The sequence below is a fragment of the Numenius arquata genome, chromosome Z (genome assembly GCF_964106895.1).
Source record: "Numenius arquata chromosome Z, bNumArq3.hap1.1, whole genome shotgun sequence".
In the NCBI taxonomy this organism is placed as follows: domain Eukaryota; kingdom Metazoa; phylum Chordata; class Aves; order Charadriiformes; family Scolopacidae; genus Numenius; species Numenius arquata.
This window is the reverse complement of record NC_133616.1, coordinates 63,958,732-63,982,089: the sequence shown is the minus strand read 5'-3', so window position 1 is coordinate 63,982,089 and position 23,358 is coordinate 63,958,732. Positions and strand designations below refer to the sequence as shown.

The 23,358-nt window shown below is 46.8% G+C and overlaps 1 protein-coding gene across 1 annotated transcript in view; it reads right to left on the bottom strand.

The window, feature by feature from the left end:
* The window catches only part of WDR36 (WD repeat domain 36), a 30,788-nt gene extending 26,668 nt beyond the window's left edge, over positions 1–4,120 (bottom strand). The window contains exons 1-2 of the mRNA XM_074166194.1: positions 3,969–4,120; positions 2,863–2,890 (exon numbers count right to left, since the gene is read on the bottom strand). Coding sequence (XP_074022295.1) covers positions 2,863–2,890; positions 3,969–4,109 — 169 coding nt within the window. The 5' untranslated portion in view covers positions 4,110–4,120. The remainder of the gene's footprint in view (positions 1–2,862; positions 2,891–3,968) is intronic.
* Positions 4,121–23,358: the final 19,238 nt, after the last annotated feature.

Here is a 23,358-nt window from a genome sequence, read left to right as displayed (position 1 = left end):
CCCCACCTTGTGACTGGTTCAGAAAGAGCACCTACTATCTTTCACTGAATTTCACTGAATTTTTAGAGTTGGAAGGGACCATAAAGATCATCTAGTCCAATTCCCCTGCTGAAGCAGGATTGCCCAGAGCATGTTAGAGCATGTTACTCAGGATTGCATCCAGGCGGGTCTTGAAGGGGACTCCAAAAGAAGGGGACTCCACAACCTCCCTGGGCAGCCTGGTCCAGGGCTGCTGTCACCCTCACTGTGAACAAGTTTTTTCTCATATTTGAGTGGAACCTCCTATGTTCCAACTTGTGCCCGTTGTCCTCTCACTGGCAACCACTGAAAAGAGTCTGGCTCCCTCCTCCTTCAACCCACCCTTTAGATACTTATAAGCATTGATAAGGTCTCCCCTCAGCCTTTTCTTCTCCAGGCTAAAGAGTCCCAGATCTCTCAGCCTTTCTTCATAAGGGAGATGTTCCAGTCCTTGAATCATCCTCGTTGCCCTTCACTGGACTCTATCGTGAGGTCACTCTATCGTGACCTGCTACTTCACTACCTCAACTGGTAAGAGAGTCACAGCTCCAGATCATAGTGAAAAGCTACTGGTGTGGTCCTAAATGGTGGAAAACTGAGAAAAAAACCCAAAACTCTAGGGAAAAATATTCAATCTATAAAAATATAAAAATGCAAATGACAGCGCTTAATGACTGTATAGAGAAACACCAGATCAAAAATCAAGTCACTGTGGGAGTGTGCCTATGATACAAACTTATCTGATCACACAGCAGCCTTCCCTACAGTATTGCCTTGTACTGTGAATTATTATCAGATACAAGGAATCCTGTACCCTTCGCTGTACTGCAGCACAGCTTCAAGGGGAGGAACAAAACCAAGAAATTAAAAAAGGTTGCACTTTGTGAGAGGTTTAAGGTGTTTGAACACGTTAGACATGTTCCCATAACACCTCTGCAGTGTCTTAAGTCTACAATCAGCTTACAGACACCTGGTACTCCATGAGCTCTATGTAAATCTGCTTAGGCCAAGACAGCTTTCAATTAAAAAGTTCAAAGCACCAACCACATATCATCAATAAACCACCACCACCACACACACATCGTTCATTTTTTCAATCACAATTTTATACATAAACATCTCAATTTCTCAAAAAGCTTAAATGATTACACCTGTAAGAAAATGTAGCCCATGGAAAAGGATTTCACAGACTATACAACATTTTTACGATTTTGTAGGCTGAAAACAGAAGTGACATTTATATGTTTACAGCTGATCACTGCTGCTCTTCTAAATCTAATCCTGGGTGTGTGACAGTTATTCTCAAGTTTATAAGTGCTCTTTTAATGAACAATACTTTGCTTTATGAGGTCTGTGTAAAAATCCCGTGGTATACAGAAGTAAAAAACGTATTTTTCAAGACAGCCTGCATCTCACTGAATCATCTAAATGTCAGTTGCAAGGGACCTTTGGAAATCATCTAGTACAACCTCCCACCCAGCTCCTCCCAAAGCTGGATTATCACCAGTACTAGATGGGGTTAACTGCAACTGTGCCCAGCTGAGTCTTGAAAACTTCTGGGGAAGGAGATTGCTCAAGCTCTACACTGTATCACAGGTCCCTCTCAGTCAGGGCCCTTTTTCCTAACCCTCACTGTGACCCTCTCAAGCTGCAATCTGTGGTTGCTGCCCCTTGTTACTCTGTCTACCATTACCACTATAAATTCAGCTCTGCCGCCTTCGCAACTGTGCTTCAGGTAACAGGCTGCCTCTAGGTCACCCCATATTTTCCCTTTGCAAGACCACACAAATCCAGTTACTCTAACGTCTCTTTTCATACTGTAGGCCCCTGACTCCCCAGTTCCTCAGCACTGCTCCTGAAAGAGAAACGGGAGGGGGAGAACCACACTAGCTGGGTATAGCAGTCCAGGTATGGCCTCACGAGCACATAGTACAGGAGAATAACAGCATTCCCTGATCTGCTGGCTGCTTTCCTAACACAGCTCAGCACATGGCTTGCTATATTCATTTATTCAGTTACTGCATTGTTGGTCCATGTTCAGCCTGGCACCAGCAAAGCCCCAGGTCCTTCTCAGCAGGATGCCGCACAGCCCATCAGTTCCTGGCTTGTTCTGTCCCAGGTGCACTATTTTGGACTTGCCCTCGCCGAACTTGGTGAGGTTTCTGTTGGCCCAGGCCTAGCGTTTCACAACACCTCCATGGACTGAAGCTCTGCCATTCTGAGTGTCAGCTACTCCTCCTAACATAGCATTGGCTGCAGATTTTTATTAAGACTGCATGCCGCCTCATCACCCAGGCTGTTGCTGGAAGTGCTGAACAACATGGGCCCTGCTGTTTGACATCTAAGGGTGCCAGGCTGTGTTATGAACTGCCAACTGCACGTCAAGTCATAGATTCATATCCTTTGTATCCAGCAGTCCAGCCAATTTTTAACACTCCCTGAAGACTTTTAGTCCCACCCTCACCTGTTCTGTTCCTGTAATTATTTTTCTCCTATTACACAGCCTTCTAGTAACCACAAAAACAACAAAAAGGGGATCTGTATTAAAAGCTTTATTCACTGCTCACTCCTTAAGGCCTACGGGTGTTCTTGGAAGAACAAAATGACAAGAACAAGAGTTTCACAAGGCACACCCCCAAGAAAATTAAGTTACAGTTACAACAGTAGTCTTATTTCCAAATTGATATCTGGTGTTTTTGAGACTCCTTTCAACATGTTCCAGTGTAAATATCAGTACATACACTTAATTTTCTGTTTTTTAAGTTGAGAATCAAGTACAGATATCAGATGTGTTAAAAAAACCCCAAACAACCAAACAGGAATGAACAATCTGTGCATACTTACTCACAGCAACAATACCGAGCTTATTCACCTGCAATGAAAATGTTAAAAAGGCATTTTTAGTGATTGGTTACAATGAATTTGATATAAGCAGAAATTCAGAATTCTAGGAACCTAGACTAGCAATTTGCATGCCTCACAAGGCAGAAAATTGATTGTTTTTAGTTTACAACAGTATCTACAGGAAAACCCACAGAAAGCAGTTCAAAAAGGAATGGGACAACACAGTTCCCAAAAGACAACCATTCAGCACCAGTGAGTTGTGCTTCTTAATATACTTTACCCTATTGGACAGGAAACTAAGCACACATTTAGACACCTTGGTGAGTTTGGGAAAATTTATTTTCACTACAACCACACCACGTTATTATCTTATCTCCGTTCACACAAAATGTGTTAGTTACAGTCACCTTTGCATACTGATGACCATTACTAATTTAGTTCAAAGACTATGGAGACAGAAGCGACCACAGAAAGACTACCATAAAGGCACGGGAAGATCTACGCTGTCTGCACTCTGCTGTTCACTGTGTCTGTTTTGTAAATGGTTCCACATGCTCAAAACGCTTTTATCATACAGCAAGAAGTGAGTCGGTATCACAGGCTTTCCTCTTGCAGAAACGAATTACACTCATCTGTTTCCCTACAGGAGTTCTAATACGATCTAACGGATTGCCCCCTTCCCCCCCCCCCCAAAAAAAAAAAACCAACCCCAAAACAAAACAGTAGCCCTCAGAGGCTACGCCGCAGCCATCCAACCCGCAGGTGAGCTTTGGTTTACCCCCCCCCCCCCACCGAGGAGAAAGCTTCGGTACCCGGCTGCTCCTCTGCCCGACCGACGGGGCTGTGCTCGCACCCCCACACGGCGACCGGGCCTGTTTAACCGCCTCCCTCCCTCCATCCGTCCCTCCTTCCCTCCCAGCCACCCGCCGAGGCCTGCCACCGGGGCGCCGCGGCCCTCCTCACGGCATCCCGCCTCACCGTGGCGAGGCCGTGTGGGGCGTGGAAGCAAAGCGGCGTCCCCGGCCCTCCACAAGGCCCAACGCCAGCCCGGCGGCGGTGGGCAGGCGGCCGGTGTACAGGAGGAAGGGGACGGGCCGCGTACTCACGTTGTAGGTGTGGAAGCTGCGCCCGACGGCGGTGGCCAGGTAGAACTGGCGGTGGCGGCCGTGGTAGCGCAGGACGTGCGGGACGGGCCCGCTGAACCGGCCGAGCACACGGAAGCCAGCGAACAGCCCGTCCCGCGCCATCGCCGCCCCACGCGCCCGCCGGCAGGAAGCGTGGCCAGCCCTCCCCCCGCCCGCTTCCGGCCCACGCGCCCGGCACTTCCCGCCCCCCCCCCCCCGCCACTTCCTCCCCCTGCCTGCTGGCGTCCGCTGCCGAAAGCCGTCCCCGCCGCCGCCCCGCTTCCGCCGGCTGCCGGGCTGACCCCCGCCGCGGCGGAGCGGAGGACCGTCACCCGCGGGCGCCTCTACAAATACTCCCCACAGCCACGACTGCTCGCTTTTGCTGATTGTTGGTTTCCTTTTTCTTTCTTTTTTTTTTTTTTTTTTCTTTTATTCCTCTTTCCTTCCCCACCACAAACCAGCAGCCCCGCCGCAGAGGGCGGGGGAGCGCTCGGTGAACCGGCTTCCAGCGGCGCATCCCGGCGGGGCCCTCCGGAGGTGTTTGTTTGTTGGTTTGGGGTTGTTGTTTTTGTTTGTTTTGTTTTGTTTTTTTTTTTTTAATAAATTACATTAAAAAAAAACCCAGACAACCCGCAGGATGATTTCGTTGCGATGACTACACGGCGGACAATAAATATTCAGCAAAGTCCGGTGGGGGGGGGGGGGGGTGGGACCAAAAACGGAAAAAAAAAAAAAAAGAAAAAAAAAAAGCCACCCCCCGAAAGCCACCTATCCCAAATTCATGTAGCTCCTCCACACCGCCATCAGCTCCCGGGCCTTGCTCTCGTCGCACGGGCTTCCCCTCGCCTTCCCGGCGGCGGCACCCTGCCACCGCATACGCGTTAGCCGGTGGCGGCGGGGCTGCCCGCGGTGGGGCAGGGCTGCCCCGCCGCCCCGGCCCCGGTCCCGCACCCACCTCTGGCGGCAGGTAGCCGGGGCAGTGCCGCCGCACGACGGAGAGGGTGCTGTTCCAGCGCGGTGGCTGCCGGCCGCAGCCCTGCGCCCGTTCCAGGATGCACTCCAGCAGCCGGCCCGCCCGCTCCGCCCGCCGGGAGCCCTGCGGGTAGGCGGCCGGTCACAGACGTCACGGTCACGGCCCCGAGGCCGGGCCGCGACCCCGGCCCCGCCATCATCCCTCGACGCCCTTTCCCTTCAGCGCCACCCCACCCATCCTTAAGAAAATGTTGCCCACCCACCCCTCCTCCCCATTCCCGCCCCCTTCTGCCCGCTTTCCCCCCTTTTCCCTTCCCCCCCGTTTTTCCCTTTCTCCTCCCTTTCCCCCTCTTTCCCCACTTTTCCCCTCTTTCCCACTTTGTCCCTCTTTTTATACCCTTGTCCCCTTTATTCCCCCCTTCCCTCCCCCGAACCCTGCCAGTCTTTTTTTTTTTTTCTCTCTTTTTTTTTTTTTTTTTTCATGGAAAGGAATGCCACCTAGCCGCCGGGGGATGCGTGCACCCGGGCGAACCTCGGACTGCTGCGGGCCCGCCAGCGGGGAGGGCGCGTCCTCGCAGGTGTGAAAATCCAATTGTAGCTCCTGGAAAGAAAAAAATAAACAAGGGATGCTCGTTAAAACCACGGCCCCTGGCGTCGCCGTCGCCGGCTGCAAGCTTGCCTCGGACACCCCGTTACAGATGACCCTACCGCCCCGGCGCGCCGCCGCCCCCCCGTCCCCTCCCCCGGGGCAGCGCAGGGTGCGGGCGGCTGCGGGAGTCGGGTGGCGGCGGTGCGGGGCAGACGGTGCTGGGCTGCGCTGGGCTGTGCTAGGCTTGTAGTGTTGGTCTGTGCTGGTCTGTGGTGCTGGTCTGTGCTGGTCTGTAGTGCTGGGCTGTACTGGGCTGTAGTGCTGGGCTGCACTTCCCGAAAGCCGCCGCCTCAGCTTTCCGCTAAGCTTTAGAACCATCCGCGTAGCTTCTAAACCGCTCATCACCTTTGCAGCCGTGACACCATCTTCATCTTTCAGTCCTAGGGGTCTGAAAGGTGCCGGGAAGGGTCGGGTAGCGCTCAGCCGCCCGGGCTGCTCCTGCTCTCCGTCCCTGCCAGTCCCAGCGCCGGCGAAGCACGTTTTAGGAAGGTCGCCGGAGGAGAGTAGGAGATAACTTCCCCGTCCTGTTTCACAGGCACCGGTATACTACACTATCCAACTCCCGGCTTGCTAGTCGAGATTTTCAGAAAGTAGTTGCCGGCGGTCAAGGGTGAAATCGTGGAGGCAGTGCCGTCCCGACAGTTTCCCTCCGATGCCACCAGAGAAACCACCAACCTCTTTTGTAAAGGTCCTCTCTAGATCCAAAACGTTTAGGAGATCCTCTTGTATCTGGTCGTGGTTACAGAGGCTGAAATTGTAGGTAGATCCCCGCGGTAGGTCGGCGATCTGAAGAAAGATGATCAAGCCACAAAAGACTGTGTAAGAAAAAGCCAAAGGTTAATTCTCCTGCACCGCTACGTGACCCGACAGGGCACGGAGGGCAGGTCTGAAGAGAGGGATGCCGGTGCTTCGGGAGCACTAGAAAAACTAGTTGGTTACCCTTGTGATTATCCATGGTGTCTTTACACGTTGTTTTTCTCCTGCTGGGTTTCAGATCGTTGCTGGCTTCATATATGTACCTGTACGCCTACGGAAAGGAAGGTTTCCAATTCCATAACCGGGGATCATTTGGACGTCTCATGCACCTCTTTCCAGAACTGTAAATAATAATTATTCAGACTTGAAGCTGTGTCACTGATTCGAAAAGAAACCAGGGATAATGAGTAATAATCAAATGCAGCATCCAAACCCCAACCGAACCAAACCAAAACAAAAAAAAAAACCCCAAACCCACAACAGCCAATCTTGCATGAAACAAGCATGAATAGCCCTCTCAGTCACTAAGTGGGGTCCACCCTTAGCGCGGACTGTTGCAGGAACTCGCGATTTCTCTCGACGGCGAGACAAAACGCTTAAGGGCACCTGTAATTTCCCTGCCCAGGGGTGGACGCTCATACCCTCCACATTGATGTCTCGGGGGCGACCGGGATGCTCGGGACATAGGGCGTCGGGGTCAGGCTGCCCCAGGCACTCGTGACCAGGATGTCGGTGACATCGGGGACCAAGCTTCCCCAGGCACTGGGGAGCAGAATACCCGGGGTGCCGGGGGAGGCTGGCGAGAGGAGGCATGGCCCCCCTGCCTCCCTCGCCCTAAGGAGACCCCAGAGCCCTTTCTTCGAGGGCGGCCGGCACCGACGCCTCTGCCGCGGTCCCTACCAGGTATTCCCTGGTCCCACAAAAGTGGTTCAAGGAAAGTGACCCGGGATCCGCTGCGGAAGCCCCGGCCAGGGCGGCGCGGCGGGGCAGGGGCGGGGGACTCGCACTGCAGAGCCGAGCAGAGCCCAGCCGAGCTCCCCGTCCCGCCGCGGGCACGGCTGCCGAGGGTTTAAGCCCAGCCTCAGCTCAATTTCAGAGAAAGTTCCTGTTCGTTTTCGGGGAATGCTTCTCCGGCTTGAGTCATTAGGGAAACCCAGGAGGAGTGCCACCGCCGCGGGAGAAAGGGCATTTTTTGGCCAGCTGAGCTGGGCGCGGGCCAAAGCAGATTAATCAGCGCGGCATGCCCGTCCGCTTGAGTGGATTCCCCCACCGTGCCCCTCCCAGGCCTCTCCCTTCTCTCTGACTTTTCTTTTTTTTGATTCCCGTCCTTCACCCAGCAGACCCGGGCGCGTCTCAGGCTGCGCCCGCGGCTGCTCCCGGTGGCGGGCTCAAAGGGTGGCATCAGCCCTGAGACTTTGTGTATGTGTGTGTGTGCGTGGATATAAACCTAATTCCAGTCAAACCCGGCGTTTTAAAATCGGTTTGAAGGCAATTCGTTTCAAAAGCTATTGCACGGATTAAGATGCAGTTGCAGAGTAGGTGCACTGAGCTTTAGCCGAGGTCATGGAGCCCTTAGCACTTGAGAAAACCTTATCAGGGTGCTTCCCTTCATCACTCCCACAGTGTTGCCACAAACCAATAAAATCCCAGTTTCCGAAACGATGTCCTGTTCTCGTCTTCCAGCAGCAGCTGGAGTTTTCTTAACTTGCAAAGTTACATGCCGTCATCTTTCTCCAGGGCTTTTTGTCTGAAGTTGCTAATGGGCTTCTTAAAAGTCAGTAAGTTAATAAAAATATAATTCTAAATTTCTTTGTGTTTCTCGTTTTATATCCACATAAACAAAGGTGCACCCTAGCATAAAGGAAGTCACTTTGGGTGAGTTTTATTGTACTCCTGAAAACCAGCAGCATAACTGATGAAAAGCGTGTTCCTGCCATGAATCCAGTGAAATACTGATCTAAGGAAGGAATTCAGGATCAGGAACATGTTATTTTTTACTTTGCATTGTTCATCTGCCTTTACTGAACAGAATACAACAACCCTATGAATAGTTAAACAAAGGTGTTTATTTGTCCTTACTAAACAGGACATGGTAAAGGGTACAACTTGTTTTAATGTGAATAACACAGGGCTGTAATTCTTCTCCATCACTGTTAATACGTATGTGTTTTTATTTCCAAAGTGTGTCTCTGAAGTTAACAGTGCAACAAAGTTGCACCAGACACTGGCAAAATAATCAGATCAACAAATTAAAAATGTGGTTTTTAGAGGAAGCAGAAATGTATATGGCTATAAAAGGCAGTTTGTCATTCAAAACATGCTTGTAAGCAAGGTCAAATGAAAGCTTATTAAGAAAGAAGGAATTCACTTATTTTTTCTTTAATCGCTTTTTTTTGGTATGAGTTCTGTATTCACAGAACAGTATCTGCCAAAAACTTTGCTAGTCTCCAGTTTCCACCTGGCACTAACCTCAGAAATGGCAAATTATGATGAATATGTTTTGGAGTTTGTTTTCTATTTTAACTTTGTCAGAGGTACAGGTTCAATTACTGACATATGTGCCAGAGAGGCAGGGGGGAGAAGAGGAATTTAGAAAAATCTGTCAATTTTTATAACTATAGCAATTCAAAACCTTTAACTTTTACTTGCTCCAGCCATAGGAATGCTGAGGCCCCACTTCTGACAGATGAAGTTTTATACCTACAGCACATTTACTTTCTGCCCTAATCCCTGCTGCCTGGTTGTCTTGAAGACCTCACATTTGTGACTGTACTTAAGCAGCAGAAAGAAGGGATAGAGAAATCGCTGTTGCTATTTCGCTGCAGGTTGAGATGGTATCTATGTGGGTGGGACTGCTGCCAGCCCTCACTGGGAGAGGAAGAGTTGGAAGCCAACAAGAAGTCACTGACTTTGGTAGGCATTTCTGATTAATGTGATACTACTGGCATTATAATTTGACAGTTTGACTTGTATTTGCGCAGCCAATTTTTGATTGTTACATCTTAGTACATGTAGCTGAAAGGCAAACCATACATGAGCAATATATTCCTTTCTAAAATACCTCAGTGCTATGGAAATGCCATCATATCCGGGATGTTTAACATAATTATACTTTGGATATGTAGGGCTTGGGAATTTCTAAAATTATGAAATTATGTACTTGGAAAAGAGAGGTGGGGGAGATGGTGATTACCTGAGGGAAGCTGGGGCGGTGGGAAGAAGGTGAGTTGATGCTTGAGGACATGCACGGTGTATGTCACAACCTGAGTGCCCAGCACAGGCTGCCCCCAGGGCGAAGCAGATGCACACAGCCTGTCCGTCACCGGCCCACTCTTCCCAGCAGCCACACACACAGGAGTTCCTCCATCTGCCTGGGCAAACACTGCTCAGGTTTCCATTTTCATGGATCAGGCTGTGGCTGAAGAGTTCCCTGCTGGCCTCTCTGTGGGTGCAGAAGACACTGCACACTTCTATGGTGCCCAGTACCGTCTAATCGCTGGCGACAGCACCCAGCCAGCTAACCAAAAAGGTCCTGCCTGTAGCAGCTTGGGTGTGTGAATGTCACCACCAAGAAACCTGTACTTAAGCAAAGATGAAGATGATGTTAGAGACACCCTTCAGGCACACAGCATGGGGGTAAAAGTTCAACGGCCTCACATTTCTTTTCAAATGTTTTCATTAAAACAGTTTTATTTCAGAAAACAATGTAGGTTTTTTGGTTTTTTTTGAGTACCATAATTTCCAACATAATGGAAATTCAAAGTGGTGGTCACATTTTTTTCCACATTCCTACCTGATGCTTGGATCTTGCTCTTCCTGGTCCCAGACATACAAGTCTGGCTGGTTGACCCTACACATGTTTAAGAGCTTACCTTCTTGAACACATTTAATATGTCTAAGCATCTTCTGCCTCCACATCTCCAAAAGACTGACTCTTCCCTTTCCATTCTTATCCAATCTTGACCATTTTCTAACTCCACCCCTAAATGCTTATTTTTAAGCTTTCATCTTTCCTAGGTAGAGTCTACCTGCTGTCAAAGTCCTCCCTTGCTTTCTTCTACTCCTTATCTTTTGAGATCCCATGAGAAATTATAAACAAACGTTTTAAGAGACCAGTTGCATCTACTCTGGTTCACAAATGCTAAAACACCAGAATTGTAACCAAGTCATGATTTTGGGGATTCTCAGCTCATCTGAGTTAAGACTGTTCACAGAATCACAGGATGGTAGGGGTTGGAAAAGACTTTCAGAGACCATCTAGTCCAACCCCCCTGCAAAAGCAGGCTCACCTAGAGCAGGGTGGACAGGAGCACGACCAGGTGGGTTTGGAGTATCTCCAGAGAAGGAGACTCCACACCCTCTCTGGGCAGCCTGTTCCAGTGCTCTCCCACACTCAAAGCAAAGAAGTTTTTTCACATGTTCAGACAGAACTTCCTGTGTTCCAGCTTGTGTCCATTGCCCCTTGTCCTGTCAGCAGGCACCACTGAGAAGAACCTGATCCCATCTTCTTGACACCTGCCCTTTAGATATTTATAAGCATTAATGAGATCTCCTCTCAGTCTTCTCTCAGTCTTCTCTTCTCTGGGCTAAACAGACCCAGGTCTCTCAGCCTTTCCTCCCTTGAGAAAAGATCAAAGATCATCTCTGTAGCCCTCTAGTTCCAATAGTTCCCTGTCCTTCTTGAACTGGGGGGCCCAGAACTGGACACAGTACTCCAGCTGTGGCCTCACCTGGGCAGAGTAGAGGGGGAGGGTAACCTCCCTCGACCTACTGGTCACACTCTATTTGATGCAACCCAGGATGCCATTGGCCTTTTTGGCCACAAGGGCACATTGCTGCTTCATGGTCATCCTGCTGTCCACCAGGACTCCCAGGTCTCTCTCTACAGAGCTGCTTTCCAGCCGGTCAACCCCTAACCTGTATGGGTATATGGGATTATTCCTTCCCAGGTGCAGCATCCTACACTTGCCCTTGTTGAATTTCATTAGGTTCCTCTCTGCTCAGCTCTCTAGCTTGTCCAGGTCTTGTTGAATGGCAGCACAGCCTTCTGGTGTGTCAGCCACCCCTCCCAGTTTTGTATCATCAGCAAGCTTGCTGAGGTTACACTCTGTCCCCTCATCCAGTCGTTTATGAATATACTGAACAAGACCAGACCCAGTACTGTCCCCTGGGGAACTCCACCAGTTACAGGCCTCCAGCTGGACTCTGCACTGCTGGTCACAACACTCTGAGCTCTGCCACTCAGCCAGTTCTCAATCCACCTCACTGTCCTCTCATCTAACCCACACTTCCTAAGCTTGCCTATGAGGATGTTTTGGGAGACAGTGTCAAAAGCCTCGCTGAAATCAAGGTAGACAACATCTACAGCTCCCCCCTCATTCACCCAGCCAGTCTTTCTATCTTAGAAGGCTATCAGATTGGTCAAGCATGATATCCCCTTGGTGAATCCATGCTGACCACTCCCGATGACCATTTTCTTCTACATGCTTAAAGATGACACTCAGGATACTTTAGATACTTTAGACTTGCATGTTGTGGTGTGTTGACCCTGACAGGATGCCAGGTGCCCACCAAAGCTGCTCTGTCACTCCCCATCCTCAGCTGGACAGGGGAGAGAAAATACAACGAAAGGCTCATGGGTCAAGATAAGGACAGGAAGAGATCATTCAGCAATTATCATCATGAGCAAAATAGACTCAACTTGGGGAAAATTAATTTAATTTATTACCAATCAAATCAGAACAGGATAATGAGAAAACAAAACCTAAATCTTAAAACACCTTCCTCCACCCCTTCCTTCGTCCCGGGCTCAATTTCCCTCCTGTATCCTCTACTTCCTCCCCCTTGCAGCAGTGCAATTTTTCAGTTGGGCTGTGGTCAGTTAATCACATGTTGTCTCTGCCACTCCTTCCTCCTCATGGCGGGTGGATTCCTTGTACTCCTCCCCTGCTACACGGGAGACAGTCCATCACAAACTTATCCAACATGACTCCTTCCCATGGGCTGCAGTTCTTCATGAACTGCTCCACTGTGAGTCCCTTCCCCAGGGTACAGCCCTTCACGAACAGATTGCTCCAGCACAGGTCCCCCATGGGATCACAGGTCCTCCAGCAAACCTACTCCAGTGCAGGTTCCTCTCCACGGGGCCACAGGTGTTGCCAGGAGCCTGCTTCAGTACAGTCTTTCCACGAGGTCACAGCTTCCTTCAGGCACATCCACCTGCTCCTACATAAGGTCCTCCATGGGCTGCAGGTGGATGTCTGCTCCACTGTTAACCTCCTTGGGCTGCAGGGGGATAGCCTGCCTCACCATGGTCTTCACCATGGGCCGCAGGGGAATATCTGCTCTGGCACCTGGAACACTTCCTCCCCCTCCTTCTTCACTGACCTTGGTGCCTGTACAGTTGTTTCTCTCACATATTCTCATTCCTCTCTCCCCTTCTTAAATATGTTGTCACAGAGGTGCAACCACCATTGCTAATGAGCTCAGCTTTGGCCAGCAGTGGGTCCATCTTGGAGACAGCTGACATTGGCTCTATCTGGCATGGGGGAAGCTTCTGGCATCTTCTCACAGAAGGCACCCCTGCAGCCCCCCCAATACCAAAACTTTGCCATGCAAACCCAATACATTCCACCCCTCGCCTCTGTAACTCACATATGTAAGAATTATCATCGAAATCCCTATGCATCACACAATCTTAAAAAACTTCACTCATATCAACAAAAAAAAATCCAGATACCAAAATCAAGATAACATCATCACAACACCAGATGAAAGTGGGCAATTTACACAAAATCCACCCCTAGTCCCTTCACCTTACAACAACTGAAATTCCCCACAATCTTTCCGCTCTTAGCTCTCTAGATTTGTTCAGTCCATGTGTTGCCTGTTACCTCTTGCAATCACTTATCTTGAATTCCTTATACCCTATGTTGGGTGCCAAAAAGGACTGTGATGGGTTGACCTTGGCTGGACACCAAGTGCCCACCAAGCTGCTCTATCACTCCCCTCCTCAGCAGGATGGGGGGAGAGAAAATAAGATGGAAAAAACCTCATGGATCAAGATAAAGGGAAAAGCAAAAGCTGTGCATGGAAGCAAAGGAAAACAAAAGATTTATTCTCTACTTCCCATCAGCAGGCGATGTCAAGCCACTTTGCAAGAAGCAGGGCTTCAGTACATGTAGCAGTTGCTCCAGAAGACAAATGTCGTAAATAACGAATGCCCCATCTCCTCCTCCTTTCTCTTGGCTTTCATGGCTGAGCAGACATCAAATGGTACAGAATATCCCTTTGGTCAGTTTGGGTCAGCTGTCCTGGCTATGTCCCCTCCCAGCATCTTGTCCACCCCCAGCCTACTGGTGATGGGGAAATGTTGGAGAGACAGCCATAACACTGGTGTGTTAACAACACCTTTCTCGCTACCAGTACAAAGCACAGCACTGTGATGGCTGCTATGGGGAAAATTAACTCCATCTCAGTCAGACCTAATATACATCTCATACCCTATTAACATATTTAACTTTATTTGAAATGTAGTTTGTATTTCCTGAGTTAATGAACGGTGATTATAACAGTGCTACCACCTTTTTCACCTTTTTCTTTCAGTAGTACACCCCTATTCTTCTTTCTTGAATTTAATATACTTACTCATCCCTATGCTTTGAAATGTAGCGTTTAAGGAGAACTTGAAAGGAACCATATGGAAGTGCTTTAATTAAGTCCAGTGTGCATGCAAAATCTGAACAAATTGAAGACATCACTTCAAAACTGGTAACAAAATAATGCTGGTAGTGCTGCTGGAGTGTAATGAACTCGCCTTGCCTCAGGACTCATTATCCACTGGCTGTTGTTACAACTTGCTATGACTGACCTTAGAAGAAACACTTTTTAAATCACCGAAGCAGAGTTAGGAAGCTCAACTAACCTTTTACTCCTCAATCATTTTTCCTTCAAACTCTAGCTTCAAAGCCACCACATATAGCTAGGTTTTTCGAAGATTATCCAGCTAGCAAAGATCAGGACACATCGGTTCCCTATTCCCTGCATTTGAAATATTTCACCAAATATATGGGGTTTGTCTTATCCAAGAATTATTGTAAGTAGAAACCTAGTTGGATTATTGACATGGTTTGTCAAGAGAGAAACCTGGAGGCCTTTATTTAGCAAGGTGAGTTAAAAATTGAATTCTTGAGAAAGTCAGTCTCACTGTGGTTGGAAGCAGTGAAACTGAAATGACATCCTTGTCCTTAGTCAGTCAGCAGATCCACAACTTCTGGAGAAGTTGAAGAATGATCTGTATCCAACCGGAAACACTGATTGCTAAATAACATTTCATTTTTCTAATACACAACTGATAACCTTTAAAGAAACAAGAGTTGCCTGTTCCTTCTCCTACATTTCCTCTTCCAGGCACTTTGTTGCTTACTTTAACCATGCAATGACCATTTTATAAAACATTTTTGAACATTTCAGTTACATACTGTTTAATAGGAATATAATCAGACAAACTCTTCTGTGAATTTGACATTATTGGTGTAATTAAAGGGACCTGTAGAGAAAAAGATACATTTGTAAGATTTTTTTCTCACATATATTGGTAAAGTAATTAAATTATTTAAATCACACGTGACTGAATGAGAAGGTATGTTCTAAATTAAGCAGTAATAAACCGAGATATCACATTCACTATGGGGAGCAACAAAACCTGCTGATTTGGTAAAAATTTGGAGCAGGTCTAGGCAGTACTGGAAGGTTCAAATCAAAATGAAATTAAGCTTTGTATTTCTAGGGCAGTGAAAATGATCAGAATTAAGCTTCTTCATAATCACCTGATCACTTTTGTACCCAATTACAACATGCTTTTCTTTTTATTAAAGGAACTTGGCATTTAGCTGAATTTTATCTACCCCTACTCTCAAAAAGAGCAATGTGCCAGAAATCTGGTCTATGTAAATAATGCTGAATTATATTTTACCTGGAATTTGCCAAGTAATGAATAGATGTAGTACAGCCTCAGGGAAAGCAAATAGAAATTCCTGCGAACTAGAACCAAGAGGGTGTCTTACTCTCACTACTCCTGGTTTAAAGTGCCTTCACTCAGAACTGCAATCCCCAATGCCCCTGGCTCAGCTGTTGCATATCCCAGGGATACTCACTCCCTATGGGAAGCCCTCTACACAGAAGTCTTCCTTAATAACATCACAAATAATGTCAAGGATTCCTTGCATCTCCAAATCCTTGGATTTCTGCCTACTGCTGCAAAGGACCCACGGCTTCAAGACAGCCCAGGGAAGGCACAGCACATGGCAGCACCTTCCGGGACACTACTTTGGGCTGTCCTACTTGACAGTCTGAGAGACTTGGAGGAATATCTGCACTAAAGCACAGGAGTTCATTTATTCCTGCTTTCATGGCTCCCTCCCTCATCAGCCCAATAGCAGAGAGAGGCAGGCTGCCTGTCCTGCACCTGGGGAGGGCAGCAGCATTTCCTACCCACCCTGGAGCCCAGAGCAGCGATGTGAGGAGATGCTGCCTCACATGCAGAAGTGCCAGCTTCCTTGGCATCGCTCCTGGGGAGACTGGAGCCTGGAAATGGAGCTTTTTCCTCCTGCCAGAACTGCCCCTTCCTGCTGCTACTTCCTTTGCTAGCTGGCCTGGTTGCGTGCTCCAAGATGCGCCTGTCTCAAAAGCCACAGCAGTATTACAGTCTTAAGATAACCTGTAGTTGATGTGAGGCTAAGAAAGCTGGAGTCTGAGTAAAATGCTCGTATCCATTTCACCTTATGCACATATTACGTCCTGTTGGGAGTTTCATGTCCCCACCGATTGCTGGGCATGCACCATGTTTCTATGCAGCCCCTGCCTGCTGGCTCCGAGCTGCTGCCCTTGCCCCAGGCCAGCCACAGACAGCCGCACGCTCCCTTAGCCCTGCTGCTGTCCCTGCTTGCCCTCTCCAAAAGTCTGGTTTCAGATAACCCAAATGTCTCCCACCTCTCTGTCTTTAACTTTCCTCTTACTTTTCTGCTCATGCTATCTGTCAGCAGAAGCCAGGCTTGGTGAAGGTTAGAGGGTAGGGGATGCTGTGGCTTTCGCATCCATTCTTGGGTGGGAAGCACCAGACCAGACATGCTGTTGGTGTGGATTGGTTGCAGTCTTTGGCTTGACTGGAGCAAAACTTTTCCCATATGAGTTCTGTGTGATTAGGAAGCAGCATGTGGTAGAGGCATTGAAACAGAGCTTGAACCCAAGACAAATTTAATTTGGCCAAGGGGGTGAACTCCAGGCTCAGGCAAAGACGAGCTCAGGTTGGTGCATAGTTTTGACAGCTGCAGGGCAGAGGTGCCCGGTATTCCAAGCAGGGTGTGAAGTAAGTGGGATGGACAGGAAAATGAGACTTTGAATTTAGATCTGTGCTTAAGCAGTGCTAGGGAGAAGGTTCTTCCCTGCAGAGGGACAGAAACCTCATCCCTGGGGACCCACAGGGAGCACATTACCACTGAGTAAACCTGCATCCTCTGCTGTCACAGTGCGGGGGCTGTTTCACTCAAAATTAAGCGGGTAAGAGGGAGGTCATAGGTAGAGGGAAAGGAAATCGTGGGGATTTTTTCTGTCTCCTTGCTCACAGAGCAAGAGATGCAGGATGCCTTGGAATTGCCTTTGAACAGTAGGGTCCTGACCCCCGGGGAATTAAAAGCCAAATATTTGTTCGGTTACAGCTGCTCTGTGCCAGCTCATAGACAGCAGGGAGGAAGAGGAAACTGGTAGCCAGTCCCTGCTGCAGATGGGAGTAGGGACTGGTAGGTTAAACTAAACTGGCGGATGTTGTTCCTGCAGCCTAGATAAGCAGGTTCAGAAAGGCTGCTGCTGGGAAATGTCTGCTTACTCATGCAAGTGTATCTCTGTTTAATGTCTTTTGACCAAAATTATGAGCAGCTGGAGCCAACTCACTTTGGCATTTTAAAATTATAACTATTTGTAAGTTGGCAATCAATCTTAATCACACTCTTAAGGGCTGTTCCAAAAAGAATGTTAAGTCCTCTGGCGTTGACATTTGTGTAGAAGCAGCCATTTTGGTGGCCTGTGAGATGAAGGATTGAGCTAGTCTTTCTCCTGGTCTCTTGGGTCTTGATTCACTCTGTTTTATGCAGTGTGAAATAAATCAAAGCTGCTGCTTTCAACTCCAGCATTGTTTCAAGAGAGCCACACTCTGGTTTTGCAGTTGTGGGAAGAAGACGGAGGAGCAGCAAAGCCATGGCTTGTGGAACCGGAAGGGACCCTGCTGTCTGAGGCTCCAAGTAAGCAGGTACTTCACATGCTGTGTGCCAGCTTTCAGTGTGTGCCACACAAACATTCACACGAGAATAGCTCGGTCAGAGACTGATTGACAGCAGCTCTTTTGCTTTTTTGGTTCAAAATACTTTATTAAAAAAAAAAACTCCAAAAAAACGAATACCAAGAAAAAAGAAGAAAAGATAATAGAAACTGAAATTCACCCTGGTCCTGTTATATTCTGTACGCACACATGGTTTTAAAATAGAGAGCTGCTGAAAATCAGGCGGAAATATTCCTGACAATCTTTGGAAAGATTAATGCAAAGTTTAACATCGTGTTGTATAGGGTTAAATTGCACAAAAACCCCAACAATAAATAGTAGTACAGCACCTAGATTTAATAATTTGACTTCAAAGCAAGAGATATTAGAAATGCTAACACGTGTTGTCTGGAAAGTGGCATATTTTACTGAGAAAAATAGACTGCAGAGTATAAATTTAAGTGCACTGTTTATGGTAAAATGCAAAGATATATATAACTTCAAGAATAAAAACCTAAGAAACGTTAGGGAATTCAGATGTGGTAACCTTTTCAGATAAGCATATTTTTTAAAAAATTAAGTTTTTTTAAGGAATAGCCATCATTTTCTATGAGTATTTTCTGATTTCTCAGTTTACAAGTTAATATCTTTGTGCTGCAGCAGAACCGTATATAACTCTTATTTAGATGAAAACATTTAGATGTTAATTGCCAAGAAATGTTTAAAACAGATATTTTGCATATTGAAATGTAGTATTTCTCATTTACATAATAACATCTGCCCAAATGGTAAGATTTGTTTCTCTTAGGAAAAGAAACACAGGTAGCATGAATGAATTACTCCTTTTCACTGAATTTCACTGAATATTTAGAGTTGGAAGGGACCATAAAGATCATCTAGTCCAACTCCCCTGCTGAAGCAGGATTGCCCAGAGCATGTTAGAGCATGTTACTCAGGACTGCATCCAGGCGGGTCTTGAAGGGGACTCCAAAAGAAGGAGACTCCACAACCTCCCTGGGCAGCCTGGTCCAGGGCTCTGTCACCCTCACTGTGAAGAAGTTTTTTCTCATATTTGAGTGGAACCTCCTATGTTCCAGCTTGTGCCCGTTGCCCCTCGTCCTCTCACTGGCAACCACTGAAAAGAGTCTGGCTCCCTTCAGCCCACCCTTTAGATACTTATAAGCATTGATAAGGTCTCCCCTCAGCCTTCTCTTCTCCAGGCTAAAGAGTCCCAGCTCTCTCAGTCTTTCTTCATAAGGGAGATGCTCCAATCCTTGAATCATCCTCGTTGCCCTTTGCTGGACTCTTTCCAGTAGTTCCCTGTCCCTCTTGAATTGGGGAGCCCAGAACTGGATGCAGTATTCCAGTTGTGGCCTCACCAGTGCAGAGTAGAGGGGGAGAATGACTTCCCTCGACCTACTAGCCACACTCTTCCCTATGCAGCCCAGGATTCCATTCGCCTTCCTGGCCACAAGAGCACACTGCTTGCTTCTTGTCATTTTGCTGTCTACCAGGACCCCCAGATCTTTCTCTTCAGAACTTGACTCCAGCAGGTCCACACCTAACCTGTATTGGTGCCTAACATTCTTCTTCCCCAGGTGCAGGACCCTACACTTTTCCCTGTTGAACCTCATGAGGTTCTTCCTTGCCCAGCTCTCCAGCTTGTCCAGGCCTTTGCAGTTTTGTGCAGTTCTATTTAGTTCCAAGGAATGTATGCACAAACTCATTTTCCGGGAGGTGGTAGAAAGAAGGTGTGGAAAGAAGGAAAGAAATGCTTGTGTCTCTGCTCTTATCTCATGATAGGGGTCAGAGCAGGAGCCTGAATTTGCTAGTTTTCCAGTTGTCTAGAACTTTCTTTTTTGCTTTTGAATCTCAGAGAAAGATGTTCAAGTAGGTCTCTCTTGTTTTGTACTAAGAACCAGCCCTTTGGCAGAAATGACTATATGGTCATTGTAATATCATACTTTATCCCAATTCTACCCATATTTTTCTGTTAAACTGCACAGTTGACATTCCTAGTGGTTTGCAGATCTGAATTTTTTTTTTGACAGTAGTTTTTTGCACATAATTATGTGCAGATTTAGATTTCATGTCCTCATAGGCTATTTCTACCAACTGGAAATTTTGAAAATCATCTCATCCTGCTCAATTTCCTTTAGAAATGCAGGTAATAAGCTAAGAGTAATTGTTAAGACTATTTTCAGTTTTTGAAATGGTAAAATAAAAAAATAGTTTGAGCCATTAAAGCAGTTATTGAGACCCTGTGCAGAGGTTTTTGCAGCAGGAGCAGACATTATGAATGGGCACCTATAAAAACCCTGTTTCAGGCATGCCTGGAATGCTGGCAAGTTGTGCACAGCTTCAATCTTCTTTTTATTAATAGGCAGACATTCTCTCTTCAGTACTTGCACATCAGATTTTGTTCTGGAACTGTTACTGTAGATATTGAAATCTGTTGTTGGTCCTTCTCTCCCTTGCAGTTTTTTATGATATATTATATGACCTTTTTCTTCCTCAATATTTTCCAATTGACAGAAAGACTCAGGAGATTAATGACAATTTGGTTCAGGTACACAAGAATGTTGATAGCTAAAGCTCCCCAAAACAGAAGTTGTAAAGTCGCTTGTAAACATTTCACCCCTCTCCTTTGCTGTGTGCTGATGGTGCCATCCTTTGTTTTCAGCATTAGACCAATTTTCTCACTGTGAACCAGATGCTTCTAAACTATTTCATTCACTTATGGTTGTAGAGAAAGTAGCTATAGACTTCATTTATAAAACAACTTTTCTGGTATTTAATAAATTATCTATTAATTGTATTTAAGTCCAGATAGTTGTTAGCTGAAGTAGCAAAAACTCTGGCATTTTGTTAAAGTTCCAGAGGCCAATTTTTGCATACAACTTTCCCATAATGAAAAGGTGCAAATGCCCAGTCATGGGGAATCTCTGCATAAGAGATATTGGGAGGTCAGTTTCAGAAACCTGATACTCACCCCATTTAAAATCTTTTCCAAGCCATTTTGGCATATCTGACCTATGTGTGTACCTTAGAGTTTTGTGAATTTTACAAATGTAACTACTCTTTCAGTAATTGGCATGTGTTTAACCAATACAGTCTAATGCAAATAAAGCAGGCCAACTGTTTAACTCTCAAACTTTGATGATTTGCTTTGCTATTCTTGGTTTAGACTGCTTTGTTCCAGCTTCTTCTCAAGTTTGTTCATCTTGTGGTTTCTTGCGGCCTTTTCTGGCCTGCGTTGCATTTATCTAAACTACTCTTCCTGTGTCTGCAAGGTTGTCAGACCCCCAAACCATGTTTGAAATTTCAAAATCTCCAACAAGACCGTGAGCATTCTTTCTAGCCCAAGTTTGGAACACAAAGCTGGATTCTCAGGGTTCAGAGCAGTCATCTTCCATCACTTGCATTGGAAAGTACTTCTTCCTCTTCCTGGCTGGTAGAAGGAAAAGCTTTATGTTCCATGACAGGTCACATAGCCCTCCAAAAGGATTTTGTCACTGATCTCTTTCAACATCCCAGCATCATACTTTGCAAGTGGCAAATATTTTAAATATTTGCTGAAACCTGGAAAAACCAGAAACATGAGTTTCCTCATACCCGCAGATATGATATGTAATTAGATTTATCTTCTTTCTCCTAATTGGAGAAGTCAGATGGCTTGTGAATCCCAAGACATTTCTCATGTCCTTAATGCAAATTTCAGGGTTAGTCTTGTTAAAGTTTGACAGTTCATCAGCATGTAGATTTATTGTCTGGATGCGTCCAGTCCTTCATGTGGGCTTTCTTGCAGTTCTGGAGGAAGTATGAAATATCTGCATGGTCTGTTTTTAGGACACAAACTGAATAAAGACATTAACATGTTAGTGAGGCATGTCAAACACTCTATCACAAATGTCCCCATGTGGCAAAGGCAGACAATTGTATCCTGGACTGCATTAGAGCAGGTGTTGCCAATAGGCAACAGAGGGTGCACCTGATCCCCTCGTCCAGATCATTGATAAAGGTACTAAACAGAACTGGCCCCAATACTGAGCCCTGGGGAACACCACTTGTGACCAGCTGCCAACTGGTTTTAACTCTATTCACCACAAGTCTTTGAGCCTGGTCGTTGAGCCATTTTTTTACCCAGCGAAGAGTATGCTCGTCCAGGCCATGAGCAGTTTCTTGAAGAGAATGCTGTGGGAAATGGTGTCAAAGGCTTTACTAAAGTCCAGGTACACTATATCCACAGACTTTCCCTTGTTCACTAAGCAGGTCATCTCGTCAGGTTAGTCAAACAGGACTTGCCTTTCATAAACCCATACTGGCTGGTCACCTGGTTGTCCTGTATGTGCTACATGATGGTAGTCAAGATCATCTGCTTCATAACCTTCCTTGGCACTGAGGTCAGACTGACAGGATCCCCCTTCTGGCCCTTCTTGCAGTTGGGCATCACATTTGCTAACCTCCAGTCAACAGTGACCTCCCTGGTTATCCAGTGCTGCTGACAAAAAACTGAAAGTGTCTTGGTGAGTACTTCCGCCAGCTCCCGCAGTACCCTCGGTTGGATCCTATCCGGTCTCACAGACTCGTATGTGTCTAAGTTGTGTAGCAGGTCACTAACCATTTCCCCTTGGACTATGGGGGCTTCATTCTGCTCCCTGTCTCTGCCTTTCAACTCAGGGGGCTGGGTACCCTAAGAATAATTGGTCTTACTATTAAAGACTGAGGCAAAGAAGGCAACAAGTACCTCAGCCTTTTCCTCATCTTTTATCACTATGTTTCCCCCTGCATCTGATAAAGGATAGAGATTCTCCAAAGTCCTCCTTTTGTTGCTAATGTATTATTAGAAACATTTAAAATTGTCTTTTCCTGCAGTAACCAAATTAAGTTCTAGTTGGACTTTTGCCCTTCTAGTTTTTTCCCTGCATAACCTCATGACATCCTTTCCATCCTCCTGAAAGAGCTCCTTCTTCCAAACGTCGTAAACTCCCTTTTCTTTCCTGAGTTCATCCACACCTCTCTGTTTAGCCAGGCAGGTCTTCTTCCCCTCCAACTCATCTTTTGGCACATGGGGACAGCCTGTGCCTGCACCTTTAGGATTTCCGTCTTGAAGAATTTTCAGCCTTCCTGGATTCCTTTGCCCTTCAGGACTGCCTCCCAAGGGCCCCTAAATAGTCCAGAGTCTGCCCTCCAGAAGTCCAAGGTAGCAGTTCTGTGAAGCATGCTCCTTACTTCTCCAAGAATTGAAATCTCTATCATTTCATGATCAACGTGCCCAAGACAGCCTCCAACTATCCCATCACCCACAAGTACTTTTCTGTTTGCAGACAACAAGCCCAGTGGGGCGCCTTCCCTGGTTGGTTCAATCACCAACTGTGGCAGGAAGTTATCTTCCACATACTCTAGGAACCGTTTAGACTGTTTCTTCTCTGCTGTATTGTATTTCCAGCAGACATCTGGTAGATTGAAGTCCCCCACGACACCAAGGGTTAGTGTTTGCCAGACTTCCCAGCTGCTTATAGAATATTTAATCTATCTCCATCCTAGCTGGGTGGTCTATAATAAACTACCACCATGATATCTACCTTATTGGCCTTTTCTCTGATTCTTACCCATAAATACTTGACCCTTTCATCCACATTGTCAAGCTCTACACAGTAAAAAGACTCCCTAATATACAGGGC